A 16,397-nucleotide genomic window follows, 5' to 3' on the forward strand; every position below is an offset into this window, starting at 1 on the left:
GAGGTGGGCAAGGTCACTGTGGCGGCCGGCCAACTTATGTGGAGCACTGGGTGACGACCAGCTATGATCGAACTAGCGTGTGCAAAAGATTGAGTGTGGCACTGTGAAGCTTACTGAGCAATGGAATTGGATGGACAGGGCTCAGAATCGGTGATGCATCGGCAAAGGCGAGGAAGGTCGCCGGGGCCAAAAAGATGGTGTTCTGCTCGGGCTTAGGGGACGAAGGATAGCTATTTTATACTATACACATCACTACCAGCTCATACCACTAGCCGGCAGTGATGTTCCAGTATCACTACCAGTCGTTGGCTTCAGCCTGTAGTGATGATGGAGCAAGGCATCAGTGCCAGCTCAAGTCATCGACCGGTAGTGGTTACCCTTATCACTGTCGGTTCATAAGTCATGATGACATATTCTTCCCGCGTGGCTTATGAACCGGCAGTGAAGTGCATCACAGTCGGCCCATTAGTAACTGACAATGATGGGCCAGCATATAAGGCCATTTCTGTAGTAGCGATCGCTTGTCGTCGTCATCGTCGTCGGGTGACACTATCTACCCTAGGCACTTATGCCAATTATTGCGAATCACTCCCTCTCTCCTGCAGGTGTTTATCAAAAATACACGCATGCACACTTGTCTCTCTAGATACACATAAAGAGACTTGAGAGAACAAAAAACTAGACACAATGCAACTAGCCCTTGTTATTCCCTAGCTAGCAAATGAGTGAGTATAGATATTTAAAGGGTTAATTAGATTAGTGCCATTATAAATTTCATGGTTTAGAAATTTTCCATTATACTTCACTAAATCGGCTTGATGCCATTATAGTTTTGCATACCTCTGAAAATTGCCATTTTGTACGCCTCCGAGCTCCTTGGGCCCACCTGCAGGTTGCCATAGTTCCATATGTCCCAACATGCCCCTTCCCCATTCTCTAACCCGCCTGTCTGGTCCACTGAAGCTTCTTCCGCACCAATCCCCAACTCATCGTGCTGCCTGCCGTGAAACCCTAGCTGCCCTCACCGTCGATGAATCGAGCTGTGACTGAGGTCGTCACACCATGGGTTCCCAAATCCTCCCAGTCCCACCCATGTCTCAATCTAGGGTTTGGAGTAGCTCGATGAAGGTGACATCGGGGTCCAACGCAACCGGCAGCGACGATGTGGAGGAGCTCCCCCTTGTTGATTGCCTAGATTATGGGAAACATATGATTAAGCTCTGAAGCAAGAAAGCTGCAACATATGGGAGAGTTTTCTACAAGTGTGGAGGAGAATGTGAAGGTGAGATGGATCAAATCGATGGAATTTGTTTGGTTCTAGTCGGTGTTCTTGGACATGACTTTGTTTGATTTTGTTGATTTCATTGACAATGGTAGGATGATCCATCAACTTGTGCATTCTACAAATGGGAGCGCGAGTACAGGTCGTGGCTATGGTGTAAGCATTTGCTGGAAGATGTTGTCATGCCTTGCTCTTCTGACAAAAAGTTCTATGGTGGTCATAATGGAGAAGTGAAGCAACGAATTTTGGAGTAGAAGCATGAGATTGCCCATTTGACAAATGAAATCAGGGAGTTGAAGCAGCAAATTGTGTCATTGAGGACAATGTTGTGCATCGGGAAAGAAAAGAGTTGTAATTGACAATGTGTTACTCCAGCTTTAGTTGGTTGTTTGCTAGGCATTGTTGTTGCAGTTTTGTGCAAGAATTTAGTACCTTGAATGTGTGCAAGTAGTGAAGGACTGTGTGTAATTACTCTGTTAATTGGATGAAATGTTGTTTGCTAGGCATTATGATTGCTTTAAGTACAATATTGCTACATTAGGTTGTTAAGTATAATCTAATAGTGCACAATGTGAAAGAAGAATAGCACTGGTACATGCCTACAAGGTGCTACAAAGCCATGTACCAAAATTAAAGTGCTTGCAACTCTAGAATGCTTACACATAAATATGCAGAAACAAATACTATTTTGCCATCATATATCTCTCAACTTACAATAAACTAGTCAATATGATCCAAAACAAGCTTAATGAAACAATAAATTGCTAGTGAACCAGATCCAGTAGTACCGAAGAACAGAAGACATAATGAACAGTAAAACAGTAGATCCAGAACAACAGCACAATACAATAGAACAACAGATCCAGAACAAGCTTCACACAAGTATCAGATCGATAACAAGCTTAACATAAGTATTTCATGACCAGAACTAGCATAACAACAACTACATATTACATGTGTCATGTCCAGAATAAGTTAACACACCCCAAGTTCAGAGCAACTACATATTACATGTCCACAACAACATACTACATGCATCAGATCTTCAATCACTCTGAGAGCTTTTAGACAACATTGACATTTGGTGCACTTGGTTTAGCCTTCTTCTTTTTTGGTGTTTTCCTCTTCTTGGGTGTCCACTTCTTCTTGGGTGTCCTCTTCTGCTTCTTAGAAGTCTGGTTCTCACCCTCCCTAGTGGAAGCCTTTTTTCCCACTTACAGAACCATATTGTTAGGCACGCTTCACAATATGAAATAAAAAATAAAATAGTACAATTTAGGGTTACCTCTTCCTTGGTATTGATTGACTTGGGCCTACATGGTCCTCATTGCTCTCCTCAGCAGAAGCCTCAACTAGCTTGCATGTCTTCTTAAAGTCTCCAAAGTCTCTACATCTCCTACATTTAACAGTTCTTCTTCCTGGTTCAAGAACACCTCTTATTCTCTGAACTCTAGGCCTCCCTGGACCTCTCTTCTGCTTTTATGGAAACACTTTGTAACGAAGGTCCACAATAGGTCATTAGGACCTATCTGTCATTAGTGGTATCATACCAGCATATGCTGCCTTGAACCTCTGCACAGAGTAGTAATCATGGACATAAGCTTCTTTTTTACCTCTGTTGGCACAGATCCAAGCCAAGGCATGGTTGCAAGGTTTGCATGTAACTTGCCACTGCGTGCATGAGCATCTGTGGTTTTTCAAGTCCACTGTATGCCTCATGGTCCTATTGTCGGCATGAACAAGAGTGACTTCTGCAAAGTCATCATCACCTCTATCAATCTTGACAAGTCTCAGGCTATTGCTTGTTTTATTCAAGTCCTTGGTCACATTTGGCAAGATCCCATCCTCCATCAGTCTTCCTATATTCCTTCTGAGGGACATCTTCTCCATTATCAACTCCCTTAGCCCATCAACTAGCTCATGAAGAAGCAGAGACTTCATTGGCTTGATCTGCATATTGAAACTCTCAGAAACATTGTTTATTAGGTAGTCACACTTGCTTTCTTCTGAGAACCCACATCTGTACCAGATCCTTCCATGATCTTTCTCAAGCCAGCCTATAGCATCTGGGCTTTTCTTAGCTATTTGTTGCATGTGCGACCTAAATCTATCTTCAGTGTAAGACCTTGCAGTAGATATAAGTGTTGATAAAAAATAGCTCCTCAATATTTCTTCATGAAATTCCCATAGAGGTGCCTCATGCACTCTCTATGCTCAGCTTCAGGGAAGGCAACATCAACATCACTTTCCAATCCTTTACAAGCATCAGTTGAAATGACTAAACCTGAACGATTACCTATGGCTCTATGCAGTTGTTGCATGAACCACACCCAATTGTCTTCTATTTCAGAATCAAAGATAGCAAAAGCTACATAGAATAACCAGTTGTGACCATCTACAGAGGTGGCAGAAGCCAACTGTCCAGTGTATTTACCAGTGAGCATAGTTGAATCTACTCCTATGTAAGGTCTATACCCTTCTAAAAATCCTTGAATACAGGGTTGCAAAGCAATAAAAATTCTCTTGAAGTGCATTTTGTTACTTACTTTCTGCACTTCAATTTCAATAAGTGAACCTGGGGAAACCCTCTCAATCTCTGTTGCCTAGTTAAATACAATGGGAAGCTCTCCTCATAAGTATCATGAATCTTTTCAAGTGCCAGCTTCATTCTAGCTCAAGCTTTTGAATACTTTAGCTTAATCTCATACTGTTCTTCAAGCTTCCCTTTTGAATCCTTTGCATCCTTCTGTGGGTTCTTCTTTAACCAATCCCCCAGCATATCTGCAACCCACCCTTGAGTAGCCATCTTCCCTTCCTTCGGATTACTTGTTGGACAATTGTGCTCAAATAGAAGAAACTTTATCTAGAATTGGATAGAATAGATGTGACAACACACTATAGATGACTATTGACATGAAAATGAATACTAACATGTAAATGAACATTGGCTCGCCTGTATTGTTATGTTATCTTGCAGCCTTGAAGCATGTATGTGCCAAGGGCAGCCCTTAGGTAAACAACTAGCAATAAATCTAGATTTATCTATCTTCAAATCAGAAAACTCAAAACCTCTCTTAATAGCATAATGCCTAATTGTTTTTTTAAGGTAATGATGTCAGGAAATAATGCATGCAATCTAATAATTGGGTTCTCAAGATCATGCAGTACATGTAGTTCCTGAGGGTTAGCATCATTTATCTCTGCCTCGGGAGGCTTATCTCCTTCAGCAGGAGCAGATTGAGCATTGTTTTCCTGTTGTGTGTTGTCAGCACCAGCAGTAGGTAGATTAGGCTGTCCTGGTTGTGCAAGTGCTAATGGATGACCATACATACCTTCATCATCTACACCAACATACTCCTCACCACTGTCAAAGACATCTGTTTCAGCTTCATCTGCTTCTTCATCAGCAAGTTCTTCACAACCTGCTACTTTAGATTCAGATGTTGTCTGACCTTCTTGAGCAGAAGGTGGGAAAGATTCACTGGGAATGATAGTTAGTTCTGATGGCACAACACACAAAGGTTCTAGGACTAAAGCATCATACTGATCACATGTGTCTTTGTCAAACACTGCTACCAGGAACCTAAAGTGTTTCTCTGGTTTGTATATATCAAGCACATATTATATATGACTGTCATCAACTAATCAAACATCCTCACCTATCCTCTTGTCAAAGACCCTCACCACTGCATTTTGGTTCATGCCCCATTTGACCTCCACACTTAAGCTTTTCATAAGGAAATCCATTGAAAATATATCTTAATCTACTACCCAATCCCGAGTTAAGCCTTTTGTATACGATTTCCTACTATTTGAGTCAACCGTGACAAAATGTTCAATCTTAATCTCTACTGTGTATCAAATCCTAGCGAGAAAAGAGAGGAAACCAAATCAAATCGTGCTAAGAAACAGAGTTAAATCACAAATCCGAGCTATTTCCTATCGAGAACCGATGCATTGTGCTAGAATTCCTATTGAGAACAGATGCATTGTGAAGGAATTAGAGGGGTCTAGGAAGTCTAGGGTTACTCTCGGTTTATGAGATCTAGGCACAGTGAAAAGTGCGTAATCCATCCTAAGTGTGGGTGCAGTTGAACTCAACCGAGCTCTGCCTCCATCGCTAGTGACAATCTTGCCTTTCTCAATCGTCTCCATCGTCGCCGTGTTGGTCGTCGATGACAGCTAAGGCAACAAGATGAGTTGGGGATTGGTGCAGAGCAGCTCTAGTGGACCAAGTGGGTTGGTTAGAGAACGGGTAGGGCCATTTTGGGACATACAGAACTACGGTAGTCTACAGGTGGCCCCAAGGAGCTCGAAGGCGTATAAAATGGCAATTTTCATTTGGGGGTATGCAAACTATAATGACATTAGGTCGATTTAGTAAAATATAATGGCAAATTTCTAAACCATAAAATTTATAATGACACCAACCTAATTAACCCATATTTAAACATAGTGGCACATCTCCATCCGCCGGAGGTTACGCAACGCACTGATCATACGATTTGCCGGGCTACTCGGTCCATGGTTTGACCGAACAACTTGCCATGCATGTACAAGCCAGGATGACCAAGTATTTTACCTCGTGAACCACTACATGCTAATGACCATGCAAATACTAACATGATGAGCTAATAACAACGGTCACGGTGGCCGAGTCTTACGCCATCCTCCAGTATAGGCCCGGCCCTCTCTCTTGACCACGATCGGCTTCCATGCAAACTAATCTCTTTTGCAGATGAACTTCTGCTGCAGCGGCCCCTATACAAAACGTTCTCTACGTGCAAAAACCTAATCAAAGCAAATATGCAAATGCACTAACACTAATGACAAGATTATAGCTAACAATACGCTTTCTACAACTAAAGGAAAGATATCAATCAATATATGTGCCACATCTGCACAATCTGATTAGTACTTATCATGCTACAGCTGGTATTGAGCGGGTTATGATACATTCAACGAGACGAAATTAGTTCCAATACACTCATGTTCTCCATATGTTTGCAAGGAACAACAATGCAGCGGCGTGGGAGTCAAGTACCAGCGGGGGCTCACCGGATCGATGTCGCGTGCTGCCACTGTATGCTCTCACGTCCCAACTCCCAAGCGCCTAAGTGCAGAGACCAGGATATCGTCCCAGAGTGTGCACATTTAACATGTGAAAAGGAAAAGGAAAAGGACATACACATCGGGCTGACGAAGCTGGATCTGGCTACCGGGACTAGTAGAAAAATAATTTGTATAGATAATTTAGAAATTCCGTGTGAAATACTTTTTTAAAACATCTATAGAAAATCGTCTGTAGAAATTATTTGTAAAGACGACTTGTTATTGAAATCGTCTGTATTAAGTTTTTTGGTGCTAAAAAAATCTAAAAATATTTTTTCTTATCCACACCAGCCCCATATATTATTATTATGTAAGCATGATCGCTAGTCATATAATTTTTCACACGAAAAACCACATATACATTTTTTAAGTCTAACCTACAACCTCTAACCTCGCACTAACATTCCTTACCATCTCACCTGTTATTAATTACTGACCATTATATAAAAATAATTTATATAAGATATATATTTAAAACGAGTGGGACACTATTAACATAAACGGTTCTAAACTTAGAACCATTTGTACTAATTACTACAGACGATTTTGTATTATTCTTTTTAACAGACATTTCTAATTTAGAACCATCTGTACTATTACTGTCAATAGCACAAACGATTCCAAATTAGAACCGTTTGGATAAAAAAGAACAGTATAGACGGTTACAAACTACAACCGTCTACATTAATAGTATAGACGATTATAGTTTAAACCATTTGTACTATAGTGTCCCGTTTTGTTGCAACTAGTCGTTGCCATTTTCTCGGAAGGATGTAAGCGGTTACTCAATAGGTAATTTTTTGCTTAGTTTTTTCACTTATTTAGATGGAAGTGGATCTTTAATTTATTTGTTTGAGTTTCGGATCGATTCCATGATCTAAAAATACAAAATTTGCATCGCAAGAGAGTTACTGCATGAGGATTGATGACGATGGCAGGAGCAGCAGCCCGCGGAGACACGGTGCCGCGGAGGCTACGGCAGAGGAGACGAGCAGGCAGCAGCCACACCAGCACCCACGGTGCCGCCGGTCGAAAGAACAAGTTACACCCACATTGCTACTCTGAAGCGTGCACGGGGTTAATGCCCTTCCACATGAGATGCATAAATTTTGCATGCAATGTAAAAACTGAATTTATCTTCACATTAAAACGTATTTCAAGAAAAAACTAATACATATGCATGTTAGCAATTGCACAGTAAGTCTATTCTGAAATGGATATACTATATCAACACAAAGATCTTCCATGAAAGATAAATTCGTAGTATACCTATTTAAAGACTGGGCCGGGCTTTGAAAAGCCCGATAGATAAACCACAAGCTCAAGATCGGCACGAGCTCGACCCAACAGCGATTTTTTCAGGCTAGGCCTGAGTTTTTAGGCTTTTTCAGGTTTTAGGCCTATTTTTTAAGCTGAGCCTAGCCTGAAAAATATATGGGCCGAGAAGTTAAGCTCGAGCCCAGGCTAGTGCACTGGTCGGGCTGGGCCGGCTACTCATGATCAGGCCTAATTCGTAGTAGTGGAGAAACTATAAACTTTATAGGAGAACAAATGCCCATACCAACCTACCACACCCATCCAGCCGATCACCTGTTTTCTTCCCTTCGTATATACAGCGGTACAGTGCAAAAAAATAACTAGTGACTGCTGTCAACGGAGAAGAGAATAATATTGGGAAGTCGCCACACGTATGTATAGCCGTTTGCAATGCCATGCTTTAGACATTCTGATGGTGTTTGGTTCGACGAATGGTAAGTAAACACAAAGGGAATGGATTCACAGCTGTAACGGGAAGGGAATCGATGATCACTTGATTTGTTTGGTTGAGCAGCGGTAACGGGGAAGGAACACACCGGTGGCAAGCCTAGGCGTGATCGACAGCACAGATGATGGCTGGGATGCTCAGATCTGAACGACGACACCACCGTTGCTCCCCTCCCTGACAATGCCCACCGAGGCTAGCTTTCGAACGCACTATGGACATGGGAAGGCAGCTTGGAGGCAGAAAGCAAGATGCAGGGGAAGGAGACCAATGAGGCGTCACGCGCAAGCCGTCGAGACACCAGATACAGTCTCGCCCTCGACAAATCCGATAAAGTTGCCACCGGAAACGGGCTTGGAAGCGGTGAGGCATGGCGAGTAAGCTGCGTGCGCAGCATGCAGGAGCAGCCATGGCCGCCTGGCGGGTGTCGCTTCTTGCGTCGTGCGCTATGGCGATGGGAATTTTTCCCTGTTCCTTTTCCTTGAGGGAGCATCGTGTGCTGCTGGACGGGATCGCAATCGCTCCCCGCCCAGATCGGACTTAATTGGCTCGTTGAAGGCTCGGTTATCTATTCCCATGACATCCGATTACGTTGGGCGTGGAACAAACAAAGATTTTTTTATAGCCGGATTCCCTTTAGGATCTATATTGGAAGTTTTAAATAGGCATACATGTTCGGAGTTGAACCTTAGACCCATAAGATCATGCAGGTGCGCCTTGTCAGCGAGCTGTTCGCTCGCATGCGAACAAACGAAGACTAACACAATCAATTAACGGTGTGATTGGATCACGCTGAAAAACAGCCCAACCAAACAACAACTCTATTACTGCAGAATGGTATAATAATAACATGCACTTTTTAGTCCTAGTTTGGGATGCTCAAATTAAGGATGGCAATTTTTCCTGTCGGGTCAGGTCCCGCGGGTTTTAGACTTGACGGGGGCGGGTTCGGTGGAAAAATAGCTCCGCAAAGCTATTGGGTTGGGTCGGATTGGGGTCTCGACTCGGGTCAGGTCCGGGTTCAGATCTGTTTTTTCATTCGCGGGTGTCAGCCGAAACTCCGCCCACCCAGCTCCCGTGCCCGCCCCGCTCGCTCGCCCTGCCCCGATCGCCCACCGTGCCATGCCCGCACTGCTTGCCCGCCGCACCCCGTCACCCCGCTCACCCGCGCTGCTCTCCCACTGTCGGGTTTCGAGTTGCCATGTCGGGTTTCGGTCCCTGTCGGGGCCGGGGGCGGGAGTGGTTTTACACCTGATATTGATTTCGGGTCCAGATCAGGTTTGGCAAGTCAGGTTTCGAATTTGGATCCGTTCCAATAAAACCCGACAGAAACAGACCCGCTGTCATCTCTAGCTCAAATCCACCCAAGGTCCACCCACATGGATCCTGTGGATTTAAGCTCCTCCTGCTTCTGGTCCTGCTCCTTCAAAGACCACTCGATCTAAAAAGGGGAAATCTGGTGCCCGTTGGCAGTTTGCCTAGTAAAATGAAAGGTGTCAAGTACTGCATACAACCCTTGGTTCTAACACCTGAATTGTTTTTGCAATTTTTATTTATTTTATATTACTTTTTCCATTTTTCATCAGCAAATAGATGAATTTCAGAAAATCAGCTCACATTACCGGACCTGACATTTTGCTAACGTGGTACTGTAACAGCCCAAATTTCATATTGTCCTGAATTTAAATTGTGCAAAACGAAATCAATAAACTAAATCAAATTAAATTCAGCTAAGAATTAATTTTCCCCTCCATGCTTGTTGTTTTGTTTTATTAGTTAGGGTTTTGGTCTTTCCTCGGTTATTGATTTTCCTAATTAATTAAAATATTTTTCAAACGGAAAAAAGAATAAAACAAAAGTTAGAAAAAAAAGGAAAAGAGAAAAACATAAAATCTTAGGCCGAAAACCAATCTCCCCGGCCCAGTCTTCCTCTGAGGCCCAGCCCGCCTCCTCTCTCCATCCTCTCTCACATCGCAGGCCTGTTGTTTCTTGTTCCCTACGCTCAGCTCATCTTTTCCTCCCTAGGCCCATCTCCTCCCTCCAACCCAGATGCCAAACCTAGGCTGACCAAACTCCCTCACTCGACTTCGCATGCGTTGCACCCCTATCCCCCCTCTTCTGTGGACCAGAGCAGGCCACAACCTAGTTAACATCACAATGTGGCTTCCTTCTCTATCTCTCTCTCTCTCTTCTTAATCATCCCCTTCCTTCGACGGTTTCCTTCTATCACACCTAAATCGACCCGATTTCAAATCCCCGCTGAATCTACCATTTCAAAGGAATAAAATCTCCTTTAAAGCGTCAAATGGAAAACAGGCGACCACACGATCAAATCTCGATTGTTTCGTGAAATTTTTGTGCACGAAGGATGGAAAACGACGTCAGTAAAGACACAAGCCGTCTTGAATCCAAATCCGCCTCAACCTCTCCTCCTCGCCATATAATAAGTCACCTCGACCCCTAGCGTGCATCCCCAGACCACGCCACCACTTTTCCTCACCTCCTTGTTGCGGAAGTGCCACTCGAGAGCCCCTACACCACACTCGTGCCATTGCCTAAGGTCCTCGCCATCACGATACCACTGCAAGCCTCCTCGCCGACCGAAGCATCATCAATCGCGTTCATCGTCAACCCCACATCGCCTTCTATCGCTCACCAGAGTTCTACGACATATGCAGTGCCAAATCCCCTCCTCTCCAACAAGCCACTGTCACGGAAGCTCACAATCGACCTCAAAACCGTGCTGTAGTTAAGGTAGACCCATCCTTTGCTGATAAATATGTTGTGAGCAACTTACATTAGAAGATAGTACCACTTTGGCCCTTGAATCCTATCCATCTGATCGCGATCTGAAACCATAGATTTAACAAAATATGAGCCTAATCAGCATGCCATATCACCGCTAGCTCAGCGTCACATCACCTCTTTCTGCATAAGGGGCAACCTTGTCACCGCCTAGTCAACCTCTTAGTTTTTAGTTTTTAATAGCCCTGTCGACATCGTAGTACTTTTTCCAGCAGTAAAATAATTCGATTAAAATCTGAAAAATAGTTTAATAAATCCCTAGCACAGTAAATTTAGTTTTCTTTAGGAAATAATTTATATTAATTCACTTTAATTCCTTTTTATTTGTATTAAATATTTTTAATTCACATTAATTCCTAATGACTAATAATAATCCCTAATAATTCTAGTAATTCACAATAACTCTAATAAACTCTAGAAAAATCACAAAAACAAATCATAGAACATACCAGAAAAGCTCTAGAAAATTCTAGGAAATTCATATTCCCTTAGAACACCCTGTTCTTTATCCTTTATCCTGTTTTATTTTTAAAAAGCTCATATTCATCTATTGTAACTTTGATTTGATCGACTCCTTGACTAAAGATCCACCAAAAGTATTAATTCAACTAATTAAGCTATTTGAGTTTTATTGGGTTCTTTTGGTTCTTAGTATTTATTTTCTTTGTTTTATTTTCACGATCAGACGTCGACATTCCAAAGGAGGAGCTTGGAGGATTTTAAGACCAGGAATTCGAAGAGCTCGCTTAGCATCAGGAAGGCAAATTGTTCTTGAACATCTTGTACCTATTATTATAAATATTTGTTTACAAAACTGCATGCTAATAATCTGTTAGGAAACCCAATATAGGCTATACCTCAGATATTTCTGATTTTCCTTGTCGCCTCGGTTTTGGTGGGAATATGGGAAAAACTTAGCCTTGCTTGGGATTATCGGTGATCATAGTCATTCAATTAAATATGATAATGGCCATATGCAACACTAATAAACTGGAGGAATATTTTGTTAGCAACAAGGAACTTAGGATTTCAGCAAGGGGATGGTTGAGACCAGTGCAGGTTGCATGGATATGGTTGGTGGCAGTCTTGCTCAAATCACTTAAGAACCTGTTCATGATGCGATTAGGCTGAGCTTAACAGTACAACCACAAGCCAAATTATGGAATTGGCCTTGCCGAGGAATTAGATTTCCTCCAAACATAGTGTAGTCCAAGTGGTGGCACGGGAAATGATAAGGTGTACTTCCCTAGAACCCTATGGCACAAGAGAGAGCTTCTGGAGAGGAGGTGTATTCCTACGACGGTGAAACCTCAACTGATAGACACATGTTGGGAGGGCTATTGTAAAGGTCTTGTAGTGTATTCCTAGCCGCACACCCTGGAAGTGTGTAAGTGTTGGTAGACACGAGCAAAACGGAAAAACATGTCTTGTGGGTAGAGTGTACAACCTTTGTAGGGTGTAAAACTTATTAATCAGCCGTGCTCATGATCAAGAGCGGCGAGGAAAGCCACACATGATTAGAAACAACTTTGTGGTCTAGTTTGATCAACCATGATGGTGAGAATTGTGGTTGAGGTGGATGGAACCCTAGTTGTGGTGGTTGGAACTTTGGATAAGTCAAGACGATGGAATCCTTGATGTTATTTAATTATTGTTGTTCATTTAATTTGATTACTTGTTTTTAATTGCTATTTTTAAATAAATTATGATTTAATGCAAATAAATCCTTGTTTAGCCTTATTCTTGTGTTAAGCCTCATATGCATTTTTACCACAACTTATGGAGTACAATTTTGTACTCACACTTGTTATAAAAACCCATGCCGCTCAATCGGGGAGGATTTTGAGGACTTCACAGATGATGGAGCCTTTTAGGTTGTGCTTTTCGTCAATCGCCCATGGAGTCACCCAGAAGAATTGAAGAGTTCACGTAGTTTCCACTGCAGTTTTATTGCTCTTCGACCCTTGAGTCCCTACTGTAATAACGAATTTATGTTTAAGCTAATGGATATTATTTTATTATCATTTATGAAATCACTAGGTTGATTTCTGACTCAATGCATAAGTAAAGATTGTGTTGTTTCTTGGTTCAGTCTCGATAGATCAAGGTAATATCAAAGCCAAATCGACCTAGAGCATAACTCTAGATAGTCTGGTCAACCCCCAAAAAAGAAAACCTTAAATCGAAAAAAAATTGCATTAGAGACTTCCCTTCTATGCCTTTTTCCCTTTTCTCCTCGCTAATCCCTCTCTATCTGAACTTATAGATGAACTTCACACGAGGTGCATCACTTTGATGGCATGAACGTCGATTGGGGCTCTGCCTCTGATGCTGTGGGACGTTTTTCTCAACTCCACTACGCCGAAAAAAAAAACATTCATATGTTTATCTCAGGGACTATAGCCATGCATGCCAATTGGCAAACACCTAAATTTCTCCAGATTTGGCCGTCACGGAAAATCAATATGTTGTTGGCTAGTTCACCTGAAAAAGTTAACATGAAAATGATCTAGACTCCATACATTGAGATATCGGGAATTAAGTTGCTCAAAGGCAAAGTCATAATAAGCGGATCACGACGATCTGGTCCTGCATGCATGCATATGCAGCCCATATAGTTGGCTGCTATCTAATATATGCGTCATCAAAGCAAAGAGATTGAGGCTCATGACAAGCAAAGAGAAGGAACAAGATAAAAGCAAAGCAACGACTCGATATGATCCTACACACGCGTGCATGGCTTCATGCATCACTTATATCAACATTAATTGATTGAGACATATTTATTTTGACTGGGATATTGAGACTTAATTATTTTGATCTTGCAGGAATCGATTTACTTATTGTACGCTAATGACCTTTCTCCTGACGGCTAATGACTTCTAATATATGATCTACTCACACTAATCTTCACAGCGATAATTAGTGTTCAAATACTATGTGTGAGTACGAGCAATACAATTTTACATGGGCTGCATTGAATGGTATATGCTCAACTAGAATATTTCGCACCGCACATGAACAACAAACTAAATAAGCTCCATCATGCATTCCCATCTCTTCATCCGCGTATGAACCGAACCATATATACGAACTGATCAATGTTCGTTTATAATGTATTATTGCCTCCAAAATGCTACATCATAATCATCGAATACATGGAGCAATAATTAAATTGATACATGCATGTCGTAGTAAACTAGTAATTATCATCATCATTAGGCAAATCCATATATAGCACGATATGTAATTAGAGACATTAGCTTATCCAAATTGGCACACAGCAAGTATTTATGATCCGATCGATCAGCTGGCTAGCAGTTGTTGATCTTGGCCTCGTCGGCGTCGCCGAAGCACCTCTTCCAGAACCAGTGGCGGCGCCAGACCCTGTCGACCATCTCGTCGATGGACACGCCCTTGGTCTCCGGCAGCAGCGCGAGGACGAAGACTCCCATGGCGACGATCCAGACGGCGAAGAAGAAGAAGATGTAGGCGCGCATGGAGCACATCATGGAGAGGAACGCCTGCGCGATGAGGAAGGTGAAGAGCATGTTGGAGCTGACGGCGAAGGAGAACCCCGCCGTGCGGGTCTCCAGCGGGAACGTCTCCGACGGGATGAGCCACCCCAGCGGGCCCCACGACCACGCGAAGCTCGAGACGTAGACGCAGATGAGCACGACGATGGACACCGCCCACCCGCGGCTCGGGTTGTTGTCGGCCCTAACGTGCACCAGCATGATCCCGCCGACGGCCGTCTGTGCGACCAGCATCTGGGCGCAGGCCTCGAGGAGGAGCTTGCGACGGCCGACCTTGTCGACGAGCACGATGGAGACGATGGTGGAGATGACGTTGACGCCGCCGGTCACCACGGCGGAGAGGAGGGAGCCGTCGCTCTCGAAGCCCATGGTCTGGAACAGGACCGGCGCGTAGAACATGATGGCGTTGATGCCAGTGAACTGCTGGAACACCTGCATGGCGATGGCGATCACCAGCGGCGGGCGGCTCTCGGGGCGCATGAGGCGACGGTAGGGCCTCTCCTCCTCGCGCAGCGCGGCGGCATGCTCGCACGCGGATCGGATCTCCTCGTACTCGTCGTCCACCTCGGCCGTGCCGCGGATCTTCTCCAGCGTCGCGCGGCCAGCGTCGGCGCGGCCGCGCTCCACGAGGCTGGTCGGGGTCTCGGTGATGACCAGCGAGCCGAGGAACAGCACCGCCGCGGGGGCCGCGGCGCCGCCGAGCGAGTAGCGCCAGCCGACGGGGTGGACGTTGGACGCGAAGTAGTTGACGACGCTGGCGATGAGGATCCCGATAGTGACGTTGAGCTGGAAGAGGATGTTGAGCGCGCCGCGGATGTGCGCCGGCGCGATCTCGGACAGGAAGAGCGGCGCGGCCTGGTTGCCGAACCCGACGCCGACGCCGAGGCAGACGCGGCCGATGATGAGCATGACCAGGTTGACGGCGCCTGCGCAGAGCCCACTGCCGATGAGGAAGAAGACGGAGGCCGCCTGCATGGTGCGCTTCCGGCCGAACCGCGTGCACACCCGCGACGCCACGAAGCTCGCCGCCAGCGCCGCCAGGTACAGCGACGACGTGAAGAGCTGAAGCCGCTGGTCGTCGAACTTGCAGTAGTTGTTCTCCTTGGCGCGGTGCTTCCGCGCGTACACCGCCGGGAAGAACCGCACCAGGAAGTCGTCCATGGCTGTCACCCCGCCTGCATGAATGCACGAACGTCCGATCAGCCGATGATCTATGATCTATCTACCTCGCTGCACTGCACTGTATCAGATAGATAAGATCGATCTACGTGAACATGGCGCGGCCCTTACCGGAAATGCCGATGTCGTAGCCGAACATGAGGCCGCTGGTGGCAGCGATGATGCCACAGATCCAGACGTACCACGTGATCTTCCCCTTGAACTGCCGGTGGCCGGCGCCGGCCTTGGAAACCGCGAAACCCCCGGCCATTTGATCTTGTTGTTGAGCGAGAGAGCCGCCACTAGCTATGAATTCGTGGATGACGAAGCAGTAGGGGGAGATCAGGAGGCAGGCACGTCGACTGCTTAAATAGAGGAGGGATCGGGAGCGGATGGATAAGGCATGCAGATGCGGTGGGGATCGAGTTCGACGTGGCACATCGGGAGGGAAATTAGTTGAACAGATTAAGGATAATATATATTTGTTGTTCGGGTATGAGATCAGAGGTGGTAACTTGTTCAGGTAATGCGATCGGTTCTACCAGCTCTAAGATTTATATATGAATTGGAATTTGTAGAATAAATAAAATTATTTAAACCTCTGTTTTTAATCTAAAATAAATACAAGATGACTCAATAAAGACTCTCAATTAACCAACATCTCTATCTCCAAATATTTTTAAAGCTAGAGATAATCAGCTCTAAAGCTAAAGGTCTGTCAAACAGATAGATATATACAACA

The 16,397-nt window shown here is 44.3% G+C and overlaps 1 protein-coding gene across 1 annotated transcript; it reads right to left on the reverse strand.

Moving 5' to 3' along the window:
- Positions 1-14,188: 14,188 nt before the first annotated feature.
- Positions 14,189-15,970, reverse strand: LOC133891396 (sugar transport protein 8-like). Its single transcript, XM_062332112.1, has 2 exons — positions 15,788-15,970; positions 14,189-15,672 (listed from the first exon to the last, which is right to left on the reverse strand). Exons 1-2 carry the CDS (start codon positions 15,924-15,926, stop codon positions 14,276-14,278), a joined length of 1,536 nt encoding a protein of 511 aa, XP_062188096.1. The 5' UTR covers positions 15,927-15,970; the 3' UTR covers positions 14,189-14,275.
- Positions 15,971-16,397: the final 427 nt, after the last annotated feature.

This window comes from Phragmites australis, chromosome 14 (assembly GCF_958298935.1).
Source record: "Phragmites australis chromosome 14, lpPhrAust1.1, whole genome shotgun sequence".
Lineage (NCBI taxonomy): Eukaryota > Viridiplantae > Streptophyta > Magnoliopsida > Poales > Poaceae > Phragmites > Phragmites australis.

Coding starts and splice junctions, on each gene's coding strand:
- LOC133891396 (XM_062332112.1), bottom strand. CDS start 15,926: ATGGCCGGGGGTTTCGCGGTTTCCAAGGCCGGCGCCGGCCACCGGCAG. Junction 15,673..15,787: donor CTACGACATCGGCATTTCCG/GTAAGGGCCGCG, acceptor GCATTCATGCAG/GCGGGGTGACAGCCATGGAC.